Consider the following 19,386-nt stretch of genomic DNA (forward strand, 5'->3'; position numbering starts at 1 on the left):
ACGCAGGACCTTTTATTGTTTGGACTTTTTATTTATTTATTTATTATTTACTGGAAAAGGAAATGGCAACCTACTTCAGTATCCTGAAGTAGAGATCAGGAAGAGGTGGCAAGAATACACAGAATAATTATACAAGAAGGGTCTCAATGTACTTTGACAACCATGACAGTGAAATCGCTGACCTTGAGCCAGGCATTCTGGAGTGTGAAGTCAAATGGGCCTCAGAAAGCATTACTAACAAAAAAGCAAGCAAAGATGACGGTATCCCAATTGAGCTTTTCAAAGTCCTAAAAGATGATGCTGTTAAAGTTATGCACAGATTATGTCAGCAAATCTGGAAAACGCAACAGTGGCCACAGGATGGGAAAAGATCAGTTTATATTCCAATCCCAAAGAAGGGTAATGCCAAGGAATGTTCAAACTATCGCACCATTGCACTCATTTCACATGTCAGCAAGGTCATGTTAAAGATCCCACAAGCTAGGCTTCAGCAGTATGTAGATCGGGAACTACCAGAAGTTCCAGCTGAGTTTCGGAGAGGTAGAGATCAAATGGCCAACATTCGCTGGATTATGGAGAAAGCATGGGAGTATCAGAAAAATGTCTATTTCTGTTTCATTGACTACGCTAAAGCCTTCAATTGTGTGGATCACAACAAACTGTGGCAAGTCCTTAAAGAGATGGGAGTACCAGACCACCTCACATGTCTCCTGAGAAACCTGTATAAGGGTCAAGAAGCAACTGTCAGAATGGGATATGGAACAACTGATTGGTTTAGAATAGGAAAAGGAGTTCGACAAGGATGTATATTGTCACCCTGCTTATTTAATTTATATGCAGAGTACATCATGCAAAATGCTGGCCTGGATGAAGCACAAACCAAAATTAAGATTGCTGGGAAAAACATCAACAACCTCAGATATGCAGATGACACCACTCTAATGGCAGAAAGTGAGAACCTAAAGAACCTCTTGTTGAGGGTGAAAGAGGAGAGCACAAAAGTAGGCTTGAAACTCAACAACAAAAAAACTAAGATCATGGCATCCGGCCCCATCACACCTTGGCAAATAGAAGGGGAAGACATGGAAGTAGTGACAGACTTCACATTTCTGGGATCCAAGATCACTGCAGATGGTGACTGTAGCCATGAAATTAAAAGACGTTTGCTCCTTGGGGGGACAGCTAAGGGCAGCATAATAAAAAGTAGAGACATCACCCTGCCAACAAAAGTCCATATTGTCAAAGCGATGGTATTCCCAGTAGTAATGTATGGCTGTGAGAGTTGGACCATAAGGAAGGCCGAGTGCAGAAGAACAGATGCTTTTGAGGTGTGGTGCTGGAGAAGAATCTTGAGAGTCCCTTGGACTGCAAGAAGATCAAATCAGTCAGTCCTAAAGGAAATCAACTCAGACTGTTTCCTGGAAAGTCAGATGCTGAAGCTGACGCTCAAATACTTTGGTCACCAAATGAGAAGGGAGCACTCACTGGAGAAGATCCTGATGCTGGGAAAGACAGAAGGCAAAAGAAGAAGGGGATGGCAAAAGATGAGATGGCTGGACAGCGTTACTGATGTACCAAACCGAATTTGAGCAGACTTCGGAGGATGGCGGAAGACAGGAGGGGCTGGCATGACTTTGTCCGTGGGGTCGCAAAGAGTTGGACTTGACTGTGCGACTGAACAACAAAAAGGACAGAGGAGGCTGGAGGGGATGAACTGTGAGGTTTTTGGGCAGCAGTCGCTGTGTGCGGATTGGGCAGGAGGAGGGAGCCAGTGACCTAGGGTTGCCAGGTTCTGTTTAAGAAATATTTGGGAACTTTGGGAGTAGAGCCAGGAGACTTTAGGGGTGGAGCCAGGAGCAACGGTGTGACAAGCACAATTGAACTCCGAAGGGAGTTCTGGTCATCACTTTTAAAGGAACCACACACCTTTTAAATACCTTTTCTTAATTGGAGATAATGAAGGATAGGGGTAGCTTCTTTTTTTTTTTAACTTTAAACATTTTATTAAGGCATAAAAGTAGCTTACAATCCATAGCGCAAGAAGTTTACCGTCAAGATTAACAGAAATAACATCGTAAGCTTAATAGACAGAATACAGAGCAAAAATAACCTTTAAAAACAAAATACAAACTGAAGGTAATAGTAATTATAATTATAATAACACAGTATTTGAAAATAAAATAAGATAAGGGAAAGGAAAGGAAAGGAAAGGAAAAAGGAAGATATAATACACTTTAAATAACTTGAAATTAACTTGTTAAGAGAATTTTATAGCAAAAGGAAATCCTTATACATTTTATTTTTAGAATAAGAGTTAGCATAAAATGGATCGGTGTCAAGCTTTTCTAGAATGGGAAGCCAAGTTGCCAGATATTTAGCGTAGGCTTGGTATGGGTCTTTGTGGCCTATGGCTGCCTGAATTTTATCCATTACAATGTGTTCCCAGACTTTAAGTAGCCAGTTGTCAAGTGTCAAATTCAATGAGTTTTTCCAGGACTGCGCAATCGTGGTTTTAGCAGCTGTCAGGAGTTTAACTATCAAGGATTTTTTAGAAGATGAAAGACGGGTATCGGACCAATGATTGAGAAGTATCCTTGTTGGTTCATCTGGGATCAAGACCCCAGTTAGGGAGGAGAGATGGGCACAAATTGAGGTCCAGAATGGTCTGATTTTGGGGCAGTCCCACCAGCAGTGAAAATAAGAGGCTTTGAGCCCACAGTTTCTCCAGCAGTCTGAAGAGCCTAACTGGGTCATATGGGAGAACTGGTTAGGAGTAAGGTACCAACGTGCTATCAATTTAAAGTTTTGTTGAGATATATTTATAATGGTAGATTGTAGGGCATCACTAGCCCATATAGAGTCCCATTGGTCGGGAGAAAGGATGATGCCACAGTCTTTATGCCATTGGGTGGTGTAAGAGGGTAAGGTTGCTTCGAGTTTAGACAATAAGATTCGATACAGCCGTGAAATGAGACTTTTAGGCGTTCTCTCTTCGTGAAAATGAAGAACCAGATGTTCGTAGTCAGATGAAGGGCGAGAAAATGAAGAGATCACTTTAGGGTCCTGAAGAAAGTGCCTGATTTGAAAGTATTCAAACCAAGGTGCTGGCTTAGTCAAAACTTAGTCTAGATCATTATTAGGTAGAAGTTGTTTAGAAGATGAAAGAAGATTAAAGAAAAAAACTTTTGAGGAGTCTCTCCAGACCTTGAAAGAAAAGGGTAGTTGGGCAGGAAGGAAATATTTTTGTCCTATAAAAGATGAGATAGTAGAGAGTCCTGGAGCCAGAAAATGACGCTCCGAATCCCATACTGACAAGAGCGCCCTGAGGAATGGGTTCATGAATTGCCACGGTGGGCGTTCATTTTTCTTGAGCCATAATAGTTCGTAGTATTTCAGTGGGGTAAAGTGAGCTTCCTCTATGGGCGTCCACGGCGGCGGGGGATGTTGGTACAATATTTTGGTCATCTGGGATAAAATAGTAGCTTTATAATACTTTGCAATGTCGGGAACTGCTAGGCCACCTTTTTGTCTTGATCGACATAAAGTTGAAACTTTGATTCTAGGCTTTTTATATTTCCAGATAAAGGAGGTCAGTATTTGTTGCCAGCATTTTAAAGTAGGCTGAGAGATCTCAATAGGAAGAGCCCGAAAAAGATATAAAAACTTGGGAAAAATAAAGGATTTAATTACATGGATTCTTTCCATCCAGGATAGTTGCAACTTATCCCATTGCCTGAGCGTGGTAGTAATCTCAGAAGCCGTGGCCGTGTAGTTAGTTTTTAATAGGCCAGCTATATTTAAGGGGATTTTCAGCCCCAAATAGGACCAGGAATCAGAGACCCAATGAAAGGGGTAGTTTGCAACTATGTCTTTTTTAGAAGTATCGGAAATTTTAATCGGGTAGAGAATTGATTTTGAGTGGTTAACTGAAAGACCTGAAAGTTTACTATAATCAGACAGGAGAGAGGAAACGGCTTTAATAGACTGTAGTGGATTTGTAATATATAAGACTATATCGTCGGCAAATAAACTTATTTTAAAAGTAGAATTTTGGACAGAGATACCAGAGATCTCTGAAGAAAGCCGTATCAAATTTGCAAAGGGCTCTATGACAATGGCGAATAGCAGTGGTGATAGGGGGCACCCTTGACGAGTCCCTCTTTCTAGGATAAGTGAAGGGGACTGTTGACCATTGATTTGTATAAACGCGGATGGACAGGAATACAAAGAATCTATAACCGTTCTGAACCTAGGTCCGAAACCCATGTGATGTAAGACTTTTTTAAGGAAGAGAGGTTCTACACTATCGAAGGCCTTCTCTATATCTAAGGCAAGAATGCAGGAGTCGTATGGCTGAAAAGTGCAATATTGAATTAAGTTAATTGTTTGTCTAGTATTGTCCGTGATATCGCGATTCGGAATAAATCCTGATTGGTTGGTGTGAATATAGAGCCCTATGATTGTGTTCAATCTAGCAGTCAAAATGGAAGTAAATATTTTATAATCGTTATTTAGTAAAGAAATGGGGCAGTAAGATTTAACATTTAATGGGTCTTTGTCTTTTTTGGGAATCATAACTATTTTCTCCTGGGACCAGGAGGGAGGCATACAGCCGGAGTCCAGAACAAGATTGCAAACAGTGGTAAGGTGAGGTACCAGGGAAAGATTGAATTTTTTATAAAATTCTTTTTTTTTTTTTTTTTTTTTTTCAATTTTTCAGTTTATTTAACCCATCATTACATACAGTTCTATAAGAAAAAAAAAATGGTTGAGTACAGACAAATCATCTATAACATTTTTAAACTTAACAATCTAACATTTCTGACTTCTTGTCACTTCCTTTTGAATTCCGGATGAGGTAGAACTGTGGTAAATAAACTAGGATCGACTGTTATCCACCGTTACAGACAGTTAAGCATTTTGAGTACAATAACTTATGAATTACTAGAAATAATATTATCAACTTCTTATTTCTTTTTAATTATTTTCTAACCATAAATAAACCTTTTCCCATCTTCCCTTTGCTTTTTCCTTCGTGTTGCCTTTAATCATGTTGGCTAGTATGTCCATTTCCACCACATTTAAAATTTTTTGCAAAATTTCTTCTCTCTCTGGTATAAGTTTAGATTTCCAGTACTGGGCAAATAAAATTCTAGCCACCGTTACTATATATATAGTGATAAATTCATCCTCCCTTGGTATCAGATCTCTAACTAATGATAACAGCATGAACTCTGGCTTGAGAGGGAAGTTTACCTTGAGTATATCCACTAGAATTTTGTGAATTTCCTTCCAGTATTTTTTGGACACACTACAGGACCACCATAAATGAAAGTACGTTCCTACTGTTACTTCGCATTTCCAACAAATAGGTGAAATTGCTTTGTTGATTTTATTAAGTAAGGTCGGAGTGATGTGCCATCTATAGAAAAGCTTTATAAAATTTTCTCGCAAATTTGTTGGTTTTATTATCTTGAAATTGTTCTTCCATAAAATCTCCCATTGTTCTAACGTGATACTAAATTGTAAGTTCTCAGCCCATTTTATCATTACATGCTTAACAGTCTCCTCCTCCAATTTTATATGAAGGAGGTAATTATACATTTTCTTAATTAATCTTCCAGTTCTAGCTGTTATTATTGTATCAAAGTCAAAATTTGATTTTGTAAATCCCTTGATTTTATCCGTATTGAACTTGGCTAACACTTGGGTCATTGTCCACCAATCCAATAAAAACCCTCTAGCTTCTATATCCTCCTTCTTTCTGATTCTGTCACTTTCGTCTAAAATATCCGTATATCTTATTATTTTCTCTGGAGACCACAATTGTGGGCGCATTGTAGCCTCCACCGGAGATATCCACCGCGGTGTTTTATCATAGATTTTTCTTTTTATTTTCAGCCATATTTTCAGTAAGGTTTTACGAACTAGGTGTCTTTGAAAATAACTTTGGGGTTTTTGAGTATACCACATATTGGCGTGCCAACCCGCTTGTAGATCAACGCCTTCAATTGTTAACAGCCGAGTGTCTTCTAGCAAAACCCAGTCCTTCAACCATAATATTGCACAGGCCGTATGGTAAATTTCAAAGTCCGGAAGACCGAGGCCTCCATTTTCTTTCCTATCTATTAAGTTTTTCCAGCTAATTCTTGGTTTTTTCCCCTGCCATACAAAATTTTTGGATAAGTGATTTAGCCTTGCAAAGAAAACATCCTTTACGGCAAAATTTGCCGTTTGAAACAAAAATAAAACCTTGGGAAGGATTATCATTTTCATCAACGCCACACGTCCCATAAATGATATTTTCAGATTTTCCCATTTTTTAAACAAAGTAGCTATCTCTTTCAGAAGAGGTTCAAAATTATCTTCGTAAATTGTACTGCATTTTTCTGATATTATCAAACCCAAATATCTTATTTTTCTAACCCTTTGAAATCCTGATCTCCTTTCCAGCTCTAAAATTTCTTGATCCGACATATTTTTAGATACAAATTTTGACTTATTAATATTAATCTTTAAGCCGGCTACCCGACCATATTCTGCTAAATGATTTAAAACCTGCTCCATCGATTCCAAAGGATTTTGTAAAACAAAAACCATATCATCTGCATAACTTAACACTTTATAGTTTTCCTTTCTGATATTTATGCCTTCAACTCTCTTATCTTGCCTTATAGTTTGCAGTAGTATTTCCAACGTGAAAATAAATAATAATGGAGACAGAGGACATCCTTGTCTCGTTCCTTTTCTTAGACATATTTCCTCCGTTAAATCTCCGTTAATTATTATCCTTGCGTATTGTTTATCATATATCCTCCGAACATTATTTACAAATATATCTCCAAAATTGGATTTCTCTAATAATTCCAACATAAAACTCCAATCTGCATTATCAAATGCTTTCTCCGCATCGAGAAATAACAAAACCAATTGTTTATCATTTTTAAGCTCGGCATACTCCAAAAAGTTAAATAACATTCTCGTGTTTGTCCGGAGATATCTTCCGGGTAAGAACCCTGTTTGATCGGGATGTATAATCTCCCTCATAATCATTTTGAATCTATTTGAAAGAATTGTGGCAAATATTTTGTAGTCTATATTTAATAGTGATATAGGACGATAATTCACTATATCATCAGTTTCTCTGCCGGGTTTTGGGATAAGCACCACATTACTGTGCTGCCATGATTCTGGAATTATGGCCTTGTTCCACACCTCCTCTAGTAAACCTTTGAAGGGATCTATCAAAGTTTCCTTGAAAGTTATGTAATATTCCGGGGGTATGCCATCGGGTCCCGCTGCCTTATTACCTTTAATTTTATTCCAAGCCTCTACGATTTCGACCATTGCTATCGGGGCTGATAATAAATCTCTCTGTTCACCAGTTAGTTTTATCTTATTTTTATTCAAAATATACTCCCTTTGTTCTTCCTCATTTCTCTCCTCATTGCTATATAAATTTTTGTAAAACTCTTGCACTATATCTTTCATTTCCTGCAAATTCGAGGTATTCTGTCCATTCTTGTCCTTTAATGTTTTAATCAATTTCTTTTCTCTCTCCTTCCTAACCCTATAGGCTAACCACTTACCCGGTTTGTTTGCATTGTCAAAAAAGTATGCTTTAGAGTACGCTATCTTCGCCTCCATTTGTTCTAAGTAAAGTAGTTGTACCTTATGTTGTAAATTTCTGATCTCCGATCTAAGCTCCTTCAAAGAGGGGTTTACCTTTAACAGTGTTTCTTTACTTTTAATTAGATCTGTCCATTTTTGTACGCTATACTTCTCCTCACGCCGTTTTTTTGCATTATAGCTAATAACCAGCCCCCTAAAGTAGGCTTTGCTTGCTTCCCAAGTTGTTATCGGCGAAATGTCCTTCTGTGTGTTTATTTTAAAAAAAAACTTCATTTCCTCCCCTATATATCGAATAAAGTTCTTCTCCTTCAACAAATTTATACTCATTCTCCAACCTGTATTCCTTCTTCCTGAGTTTAGTACTAGCAAGACAGGGGAATGATCTGCTATTGTAGAGGGGAGGATATCCGTTTCTCGTACCAGTTTCATTAACCCTGTTGAGATCCAAATTGAGTCAATCCTTGACCAAGACGCATGTCTACTTGAGAAGAACGTATAATCTCTTTTCTTGGGATTAAGAGTGCGCCAAACATCTACTAACGCGAATTCATCCGCTAATCTTAGAAAGTATTCAGGTAAGATATTACTCCTGTTTTTCTTAGATTTCTTTCTATCACTTCCAAAACTTCGATCTAAATCAGGGTTTTCCACAGCGTTAAAGTCTCCTATAATGCAAACATTCTCGTACTGAGCATTACCTACTTTTAGATATAGTTCTTTAAAAAACGATCTTTGATTCTCATTTGGTGCGTACAGATTAACCAGAAGAAACTTTTTTGTGTCCTTTATTATTTCAATACCTTGTATTCTAGCCTCTTTGCCCTCAAAAATTAACTCCGCATGCACACCTTCTTTGACGTAAGTCACCAACCCTCTCTTTCTCTTAACCTCCTCCGAGGTAATTACAGCTTTACCAAGTTTTTTATTATGTAAAAGGAAGTCATCTTTTTTCCTCATGTGGGTCTCTTGAACACACACAATGTCTGCCTTAAGTTTAGTTAATTGCAAAAAAACTCTTCTCCTTTTTCTGGGCGAGTTTAGACCATTCACATTAACCGAGATAATCTTTAAACTGAGTGACATATTATTTTCTTACTTAGTCTCTTGGGTTCTTTTTCTTTTTCTGTAACCTTGTCTCCCTTTTTGAGTCTTCGGCTTGAGGGACCTCTCCCTCTTCCCTTTCTTCTAAATCCCGTAACTGATGTTCTTTAGATGGGTCTATTAGTACTAACTGCGTCTCAAACTGGTCCCCCCTTGATTTCCCTTTTTGCCAATTATTACTATGCGTTTTGAGAAACTCCTCCATTCTAGCAGATGAGTCTATCCTAAATCTGTTATTTAAATAGGTAAATATCATACCCTCAGGCACCAACCACCTATAAGAGATTCCTTTTCTCTGTAAAGCCAGAGCCAAATGCCTATAGCCTTTTCTCTTTGATCTAATCAGCCATGGAATATCTTTCATCACCTTTATCTTAATTCCTTTTATCGTTAACTGCTGATCTCTGGCTTCCCGCCAAACCCTTTCTTTTACCATCCTGCGAACAAATCTCACATGGACCTCTCTGTTAAGACCATTCCTTCTGGCGTGAGTGGTGCTGACTCTATAAACCCAATCTATTTCTTTTTCGATTTCAGTCTGTTCTATTGACAAAAGTTCTGCAAACGCCTCAGTCATTAAGAATACCAAATTTTCATTCTTTTCCTCTGGTATATTTAGGAACCTTAAAACATATTCAGCTTGCCCCATTTCCATTTGCATGTTCTTTGTCTCTAACTTATCCTGATTTCCTTCAAGTTCTTCTATTCTACCTTCCAATAGTTTAAGTTTACCATCAATAGATTTGGTTACTTTTACTACTTCAGTTATATCATTTCTTGTTTCTCCAAATTTCTCATCAAGACTGTCCATTTTAGCTACAACTCCCTCCATCTGTTTTGTTAAAGTTTCCTTCATTTGATTTAAGGCCTCTAAAAAATTAACTTGTATGTCTTTTAGTGCATCCTGTGATAGAGCTGCTCCAACCGCCTTGGGTTGACCTGGCGAAAATTTCACCTTCCCTGCCTGAGACATTATCTTTGTACTGTTCACTAAATAGCTTTCCTGAAGGTAGTCCATCTCTACCTGGGGTTTTATTGATTTTGGAGGCCTTAATGGCGTCAACGACTTCAAGGGAAGAAATCGGAGAATCTAAAAAGGCTTGGTGTTCATGGGAGAGTTGGGTAAGGATCTTCTGGTTTTGAAAAAAGTGGTCTATTAGGTGAGAAGGAGGATTGGACGAGGTATATAGCTGTTGGAAAAACTGATGGAAGGTGTCCAAGATTTTTTTATTTGATGAGTGTATTTTGCCAGAGTTGCCTCTAAGACATTTAATCTGTCTCTCACCTAGCTCTTTCCTGAGTTTCCACGAGAGTAGCTTCAACGAACGGGGGTGGTTATACCAGTATTTTTGTTTCACGAATAGTAGATTTTTTCGAATATTAGACGTTTCCAATAAGTCTAGTTTCTGTCTTTCGAGAACAGGTTTTTGGTAAATTTTATTAGAGCAGGTTTGCTTGTGTTTTTGTTCCAAGTGTTTAATATTGTCTAAAATAAGTTGTTTCAGTTCTAATTTTCTTTTTTTGTAGGCCGAATGCAGGGAGATACACTTGCCTCGCAGAACAGCTTCCATTGCGTCCCACACAATTTCTTTGGAAACCCCACAATCCAAATTGTTTTTGAAATAAAGATTAATCTCTTGCTCTAATTGTGTACAAAATTCTTGGTTCAGAAGGAGTGATTTATTTAATGTCCAATTAAATGAAGGCCTGTCCTGAGAACCAACATGCAGTGTGCACTCCAACCAGGCGTGGTCGGAAAGTGTCCTGAGGCCAATATTGGTGTAAGAAACCTGGTTCAATAAGGAGGGAGAAATAAGAAAATAATCAATCCTTGTAAAGGTATTGTGTAATGCCGAGAAGTAGGTGTAGTCCTTAACCCCCGGGTTATGCGGTCTCCAAACGTCACATAGGTTAAAATTATGAAGGACAGATTGCATAGGTGCTGGGGAAGAAGTCGGGGGAGAGTGTGGCTTAAAGGATCTGTCCCACCTGGGGTCTATGATTTGGTTAAAGTCCCCCCCTATAATGACTGCCCCTTCTTGGAAAAGGGCAAGTTTAGAAAGCGTGTCTTTTATAAAGGTAATTTGTGAGGAGTTGGGAGCATATAGAGAAACCAGAGTGAAAGGAGAGTCATTAAGTGTACCTTTTATAAAGATATAACGTCCTTGGGGATCGACTTCTTGAGCCGACAAAACAAACCGGGTATTTTTTGAAAGTAGAATGGCGACTCCGCGTGATTTAGAAGAACCAGGAGCTACGTACTGTGTATGGAACCATTTAGATCGAAGTATGGTGGAGCTTGCCGACTTAATGTGGGTTTCTTGTAGGAAAAGAAGATCAGGTTGTAATTTGGTCAAAGCGGAAGAAAGCCGCTTGGCTTTAATAATGTTGTTAAGGCCTCTGCAGTTGAGAGAAATTAACTTTAAGTCAGACATAATTTAGATACATTAAAGTAAAAAAAAACATTGTTAAGATCCATATAACGCCTGTAGAACCCGGACTGGGGCTCTGTATAACAATGATGAGAAGAAGTAGAAAAAACAAGTAGCAATGACCAGATTTCCCTTGTTCTCACAACACAGAATAAACAAAGAGAGAACATTGGGGTGGGAGTACCAGGATTGGTGACCTGACTGCAAAAATCTAGGTTCCCAACAACAACCATATTTGTCTGAACCAAATTGAACAAACACAAACCACTTTTCAGTATAAATGTAAAAATTTCCAAAAACCCAAACACCGCTAAAGGGATCCACTGAGTTCGTGGGTCATGGCCAGAGTATACCAGAACATACCAGTGCTGGTCAAAAAGCACCGTCTGAAAAGGGCCATAAATAAACACCAGTAAAAGGTACCTTTTCCCCTTAAAAAAACAAATCAACAATATTAACAACATAAATCTTACTTAACTGTTCATTGTTTCCAACCAGGAAACAATGCAACTTTACTCAGTATATAAGAAATATACAATCTAATATGGAGGGAGCAAAAAGAAGGAACATCCCGGCTGTTCCTTTAACAATGTGACATAATAAGAGGAAAGAAAGACCCCGCTCCCTTAAACCAGAACAAGATGGCATGGGTAGTGCAAATACAACTGTTCAGAAGCAGGAGATGGAAGTAGCAGGAGGTGAACTGAACGTCCGTGGAGAAGTCAGCGTCGTCTTCTTGGCTTGAAAGAAAACGGTGGGTTGGTTGAACGAGATGAAGTAGCCCTACTTGAGTCAGGAGATGAAGGAGAGTCAATGTTTAGTTGTTTAAGAAGATCACAGCCGGAGGTGAAATCAGAAGCTGTTAGCCGAAGGCCCTGGTGAACAACCAGTATCTGGATAGGAGAAGCCCAGCGGAAGCGTATTTTGTGTTCAAATAGTGAGTTTAGAATCGGCTTCATTTCTTTTCTATGCTGCAGGGTTTCCGGTGAAAGATCAGCTAGAACCAGGATCTTTTTTCCCTTGTAGAGTAGACCCTCTTCAGATCGGGCTCTCTGTGAAATCAGGGTTCTGGTCCTGGAGTCTGGAACCGTGGCGAGTATGTCTCTTGAAAAGTCTTTTGACTTGGGCTGTAATGCCCCCAGACGGTAGGCAGAATCAATAAGAGGGGCGACTCCATCTTGGAGGTGGAGGGCTGAAGCAAGCCATGAGGCAATGAAGATTTTTACCTCCTGGTTCTCTTCCGCCTGTTCTGGCAGGCCTCTAAATTTCAGGTTAGCAGCCCTTAATCTGTTATCCACCTTCTCATGGAGCCATAGGTCTGAGCTTTGCAGGGCTTGTACAGCCTCGTGGGCCACCGTAGCCATTTCCAGCGCTGAGTCTGCAGTTTGAGTGACTGCTGAAAGCGTTTCATTAATTCTTTTTAGTTCTAATTGTAAGGGGGTAATAGCTTTGCTGATCTTCTCCCCCATTGTGACCCCTATTGAGTCCTCCAAGCGTGAAATCGCCGCTTGAAATGTTTGAGTTGTTAATAAAGAGCCCTCTTCCTGAGCAGGGCCGGGGGAAGGGCTGGACTCCATTTCAGAGAGAGGTAAGGGCCCGGGGCTCGTTGGAAGAAAGTTTAGTACCTGCTGCGTCGGTGTGGCTTTCGCAGGAGTTTTCTTGGCTGCCTTGGTGTTCCCTGCAGTTCGTTTGCCCATGCCAGGTGAAAGAAATAGTTGGGAACGGGAGCAGGAGAAGCGGGAACGGACTGTGAGCCGGGAGCTGCCGCTTCAAGCGTCCGCCATCTTCCGCGTCGCCCTCTGCCCCCGGGTAGCTTCTTTTGGGACTCATAGAATTGTACCCCCTGGTCCAATCCTTCTGAAACATGGAAGATGTTTCGAGGAGAGGGATTGGATGCTATGGTGAAAATTTGCCTTTACTTCAAAAAACAACCCCTCCAGAGCCCCAGATACCCGCTGATCATTTCTTCATTATAACTATGGGAATCTGTCTACAAAGGGAAAAACGGATTGCCCTGCAGATATTTCCCTCCCCCCCTTCCCCTGCTACTTTTTGATGACCCTGAAGTGGGGGGGAGGGCCTCCGAACCAGGGGATCTCCTGCCTCCAACTGGGGATTGGCAGCCCTACGGTGGCTTGCTGCAGAGGGTCAAGGCCCATAGCGACTGTCATGAAGTTGGGACTGCCTTTCTTCTGGCTTGCAAGCATCAAGAAACATGGGTAAGAAAGGACCCTTTTCTATGCTTGTCAGCTTTGATTTGATTGGGGGGGGAGTGGAGGGAAGGGCTTCCAAATGACCTAGGCTTGCTTTGCATCCCCAGCAGACCAAGATGGGCAGCCTCTTTGCTGCCCAGCATCTGTTCCAGTGGGAAATCTGTCCTCCCAGCTTAGCATGGATCTCTGCCCTCTGTCGTGCCCTGGGTCCTCTCCCTCTTTTTTATAGCTTCAGGTGAAGAATGTTTTGTACAGATGGAGAGGTAGGCAGATGTGCCCCAGCCTCTGTAGCAGGAGGAGAGGAAAAGACCAGAGACTGGGGACGGGGAGAGAGTCAGCCTTACCTAGCAGTTATAATAACAAATTATTTCTGTGCTTAACGTCTGGAAGCACTTGGCTGCCATGATCTCAGTCACCAACTATATTTGGTTCACCCATCTTGAGAGAGGCTCAGACTGCCAGGCTTCATGTGGTGCCCAGACTGGGGTGGGGTGGGAGTCAGCTTTACCTAGCAATCATAGTAACCTCGCAATCATTGTAACCAAGTCTTTTGGCTTTTGGGGGAATTGTTATAGCTAGTGAGAAGTACCTGGGTGGGAAGGCCACTAAGGAAAACTTGTGGGCAAAAACAAATCTCCTCTGTTCATCTCTTGCCTTGAAAAATCCATGGTCCTGGGGTTGCTATTAATCTTTTGAAACACAGTTATTCTATTAAGACAGTCTTAAATTAGGTGCCACTGGATTCAGACTTTGTTCTGCTGCGTCGGATCAACACAGTGACCTCACCTGAATCTTTGTTAGTGTTTTAATAATTTGTTAATGTTTTAATTATTATTTTTAATTTAATAATTATTTGTTAATGTTTTAATTATTGTTAATTTAATAATCATTAATTGTTATGTTTTATGCAGGTTTTTAAAATAAAAAATGTCTTTATATGTGTTTGTGTCATTTATTAAGTTTTTATCTTGGCTACCTGGCATTGCATTTTATGGGCACATGGCCCACCAGCCCACCAAGGTCTCGTTTATATCAGATCCAGCCCTCATAACAAATGTGTTCAACATCCCTGAATTAAATGGTCTAAAAGCATGCAATGGTCCATTACTGATCTGCCTTCTCTGAAACCTGCCTGTTCCTCGGGCAGAACAAAATAATTTTCTAGCCAATCTCTAAATTTCTCACTAACCTGTTAGAGTTCTTTGAGGGGGTAAACAAACATGGACAAGGGGGGCCCAATAGATGTGGTTTACCTTGATTTCTAGAAAGCTTTTGATAGTTCCTCATCAAAGGCTCTTAAGTAAGCTCAATAGTCATGGGGTAAAAGGACAAGTCCTCTTGTGGATCAAAAACTGGCTAATAAACAGGAAACAGAGAGTGAGTATTAACTGGCAATTTTCACAATGGAGGGAGGTAAACAGTGGGCTACCACAGGACTCAGTATTGGGTCCGATGTTTTTTATCTTGTTCATTAATGATTTTGAGTTGGGAGTAAGCAGTGAAGTGGCTAAGTTTGCGGATGATGCTAAATTGTTCAGGGTGTTGAGAACCAGAGAGGATTGTGAGGCACTCCAAAGGGATCTGTGATATATATGATCTGTTGACTAACATTTCAATGTATCTGAGGAAGTGTGCATACACATGAAATCTCCTACCTTGAATAAATTTTTAGAGGTGCCATTGAACTCAAACTTTGTTCTACTGCTTCAGTTCAACATGACTGTCCACCTGAATTTATATTAATTCAGTTTGTGACTAAAACAAATAGAGTCTACCAGCTATGTAAGGCAGACAGACAAAGGACAAACAGACTTTCTGTTAGTGCTGCTTGCTGTAACTGCAAAGATAGGTATGTGCACATGTACACCAGAAACCTATCAAGAAACAGAAGAAGTTAGAGTCCACTGGCACCCCTAAGATTAACAAAAGTTTCATTAAAGGTATGAGGTTTTGTGTGCATGCACACTTCTTCAGGGCATGAAAACTCATACCTTGAATAAAACTTTGTTGGTCTTAAAGGTGCCACTGGAGTTGTTTTAAAGGTGTCACTGAAGCAGTTGTTTTACTGCTTCAGACCAACATGGCTGCTTACCTGGACCTATCAAGTAGCAGTGTATGGACTAGATCCAGGAGGCAGCTGTGTTGGTTTGAAGCAATAGAAAAAAGTTGGAGTTCAGTGGCATCTTTAAGACCAACAGAGTTTTATTCAAAGTTTTCAAAGGATAAATGGACACAAATCTGACATCAGAAATTACAAAACTGAAAAACTTGTAGAACACTTCATCCTTTCCAGACATTGTATGGGTGACCTCAAAGTAGCTGTTTTATTGGAAACTTCAAGAAAAAAAATAGAAATTGCTGAATTATAAGTTATTACAAAACATGGAACAAACACCTCAGGACTCAACAGGGATATTGGTTTCATATCTCTTTACATACGCTAAACCCATTCTCACCAAGTGGAGCTGTACATCCGCTAAATTCCAATATATTTCTGTTTTGAAATAGTGTATCAGAATAATGTCTGTGATACTGTGTTATATCTCAGAGAAGAGATCTCTCTGATGGAACAACTCTAAGAAAAGTATGTTGTTAGTTTAACCCATACTTGAAAGGTATGCATGCACTGTATTCTAATGTATTTCTATTTTGTATTAGTGTACTGGAATACTATGCTACAGATTAGAATTTTCTGACAAATATTTCTAAGAAAAAGATTATGTTAACCCATGCTTGAGAAGGAGACCAATGGGACATTACAACACACTCTAAATTTATTAGTCTTTACAATTAAGAAACCAAATAACATAGACTCACACCATCAAGGGCACATCAGTGTGCAGTTCTGACATATTTATTGTCTTTGCTGTCCCTGCCCCTTTAACCCAGGGAGATGGTAACTAGGAGCCAAGCTTATTATTCTTTTAATCTGCTAAAATGTGTTCACTATTTTGCATACTAATTCACTGCCCCCTCTCTCGATATAGGACTGCTAATTCAATTCCAAAATATTGTCTGACGAAGTGTGCTTGGCACACAAAAGCTCACACTTGAATAACTTTGTTAGTCTTAAAGGTGCCAATGGACTCCAACTTAGTGTATGGACAAGTGGGGCATTGACCAGCTTAGCATGTTACAAGTTGGGCATGTAACCTGTAATCAATCCTGCACAAATAAAGGAGTGGAATTCTTCTGTCTCTTAAACATTTTTGTCTTTTCTGATATACAAATGCCATTCTATTTTATTTTTATGCAGCTAGTCCTTCCCAAATCTTTTCCATGCCAGAGCTCCTGGAAGCAGCTAATGAACTTTCAAAAATGAACATAGCACATGAAGTTGTAGTAAACCATGACTTCAGATTGCAAGAGGTGAACTTCTTACCAAACAGGTAGGTTTGTTAATTTTTCCCATGTCCCAACCAGTTTCCAGTTTTTACGTATAAAAAGCCCAGCAGAAACTCATTTGCATATTAGGCCACATCTCCTGACATCCCCATTGTTTCACACGGCTTTTTTTTTTGGTAGAAAAAGCCAGCTGGAACTGCATTCCTGTGCTTTCCTGCTCAAAAATAGCTCTGAATGTTAGCTGTTTGACTTGTTAGCTTTTTGATAGAGAGGTAGGGCTGGATCTACATATTTTTTGCGTGGAGGAAAGAGTAAAAAATGCGCCTCCACTCAAAAAATTGTGTGTGGAGGGGCAGCACCAGTGCTAGAGTGCTGCCTCCGGAAACCTCGGGACTACTTTTGCACCTCTCTGTCTTGCACAGAGGTGGTGAAAGCAGCCAGTCTGCCTCCTCCCCATTTAAAGACCCCAGACATCAGAAATTACAAAACTGAAACTACAAAACTAAAGCCCAGAAATTACAAAACTAAAGCCCAGAGGGGCTTTAAATGGGGGGGGGGGGGACTAAGGGGCTGCTTTCACCGCCTATCTGCCTCTTTCCCCATTTAGAGACACCATGGGAGTCTTTAAATGGGGGGGAGGCAGGTAGGAGATGTGGGACTGCTTTCACCGCCAGTCTACCTTCCCCCCATTGAGAAAGTGAGGGGTAGCCCTGCTGCTGGCTTGCTCCCCCACCTGTCTCCCCAGGGGTGCCCAATTTGAAGCCCCCAGGGCAAGCTCCCCCTCTTCCCTCCCTGATCCAGCCCTGTAGATAGGAGGCCAAAATGTTTTTGTATAAATTGTATGTTTACTGAAGTCTTTGTCCTAGAGGAATGTGCAGCATTGATGAGTATTTACTAAACCAAGGTGTCAAACAGCCCAGGGGCTGAAACAGGCCCCCCGGAGGGCTCCTGTCTGGCCCCTGAGCAACTGGCTGTCATCTGCTTCCATCTCCCTCTCTCTTGCTTCCTTTTGCATAACAGCTTGCATTGCAAGAGTTGCTCAATTCCACAGGAACTACAGAGCAAAACCTCTTTTTTCTCAATTGGCTGAGGCTCCTCCCTTGAGGAGGAAGGATACCTTGCTTTGCCATGTTCTCCCAATCACACAGCAGAGCTACTGAGCCAAGCCTCTCTTCCTTCTATATGGCTGAGGCCCCTCCCCCTCCTTATCTCCTGGGGAAGGAAGGAAAGAGCCAGAGCTTCCTTTGGCCAGTTCTCTAGATCCCATGAGAGAAATATAAAGAAAGCACCTTTAAGATCAGTGAGTTCTAATGTTCTAAGCATGTTTTAAGTTTAAAAAAACCCTTTAATTGTGTTTGTGTGCTGTATAAAGTTTATGTCTCTGCTACCTAATCTTAAATAGGTACACACATGGCCCGGCCCAATATGGCCTGGCCCAACAAGGTCTCATTTATATCAGATTTAGCCTTCATAACAAATTAGCTTGACATCCCTGCACTAAACCATTCTCCTCTTTCGATGTAGTTTAACTTAAATTCAGCTCATGTAAGATGATTATGGCCATTTCCATAAAGGCCCCGATTCAATGCTGTTAGGAAGTGGGTTTATTTCCTGCTTCCCTAGAGCATTGTGCTGATAACAAGCTAATATGTAAATACTTGGCTATAGGGATGGAAGCAACAGAGTTTTTTCTATTTGATATTAACTTAGTGTCACCCAGCACAAAAAAAATTCCCTAACACTGATACTGTACAAGTTGTAAAATACATACATTTTTTTCTGCAGTAGTATATAACTTTTGTACAGTTTTTTCTTATGCAGAAATGTCTGGCTTTTCTGCATGGGTCTGTTATTTTGATCTGGCCCCAGACCACTTCAGTTTATTCCCTGATTTCTGCACACATTTTGTGCCTTTGGTTTTTGCTTCATTTATCATGTTATGTTTGTCTGCATTTTGTCCTGGTATTTGAGACCACTTTTACCCCAATTGTTTTCTGAAAGCCAATTTTGAGTTGCCTTTTTCCTCATGTGTAATGTTTCTGTTGATTTTCTTTGTCTCACCTGCCTCCAACCCACTTTCAGATGACTGGACTGTTGTCAACATCAAATGATTCCCTCTCCTCCCCCTGCCCTGAAGATGAATGGTTTCATTCTCTCTCTCTTTTTATTAATGGTGCTAAAATATTAATATACTATTGTAATTATAGGTTCATCATCTATCTTCAGCGCAGCCCCACACTGAGGGTGTGCCTGCATACAGGCTAGCTGTGAATAATTTTTTTCTAGCTCTTAGAAACCAAAGGGAGGTGTCCTTTCCCTCTGGAGCTGACACAAATGGCCTTTTCCCACTTAAATCATTATGTGCTCCTTCAGTTCCTTTTCTGCTGCTGAATAAAGGAAACTCACCAAGCCCAAATGGCCTTCCCTTAGAATATTACATAAAGTTTGAAGATTCCCTATTACTACCTGTGACGGAACCGGCCCGATTCTGCCTTCAGACCCGGTCCCGTCAGCTCCCTATGGAGTCGCCAACTCCTGGAGGGAGCTATTTCTCCTCCTGCCCCTTGGGTTCGCTGCCACCACCTGCTCAGTCCCGGGGTTCAGATTGAGAGGAACAGGACTCCCAATCCCCCTCTCCAGCTGTGAGGCCAGGCCTCAAGGTC

General features: G+C 40.4%; 1 protein-coding gene across 2 annotated transcripts in view; it reads left to right on the forward strand.

The window, feature by feature from the left end:
• Positions 1–19,386, forward strand: part of TCP11 (t-complex 11) — a 154,361-nt gene that overhangs the window by 22,380 nt on the left and 112,595 nt on the right. For both annotated transcript variants that reach the window (XM_060231473.1, XM_060231474.1), the window contains exon 3: positions 16,635–16,767. In XM_060231473.1, the coding sequence (XP_060087456.1) occupies positions 16,635–16,767 (133 nt within the window). The remainder of the gene's footprint in view (positions 1–16,634; positions 16,768–19,386) is intronic.

The sequence above is a fragment of the Heteronotia binoei genome, chromosome 2 (assembly GCF_032191835.1).
Source record: "Heteronotia binoei isolate CCM8104 ecotype False Entrance Well chromosome 2, APGP_CSIRO_Hbin_v1, whole genome shotgun sequence".
Taxonomy (NCBI): Eukaryota; Metazoa; Chordata; class Lepidosauria; order Squamata; family Gekkonidae; genus Heteronotia; species Heteronotia binoei.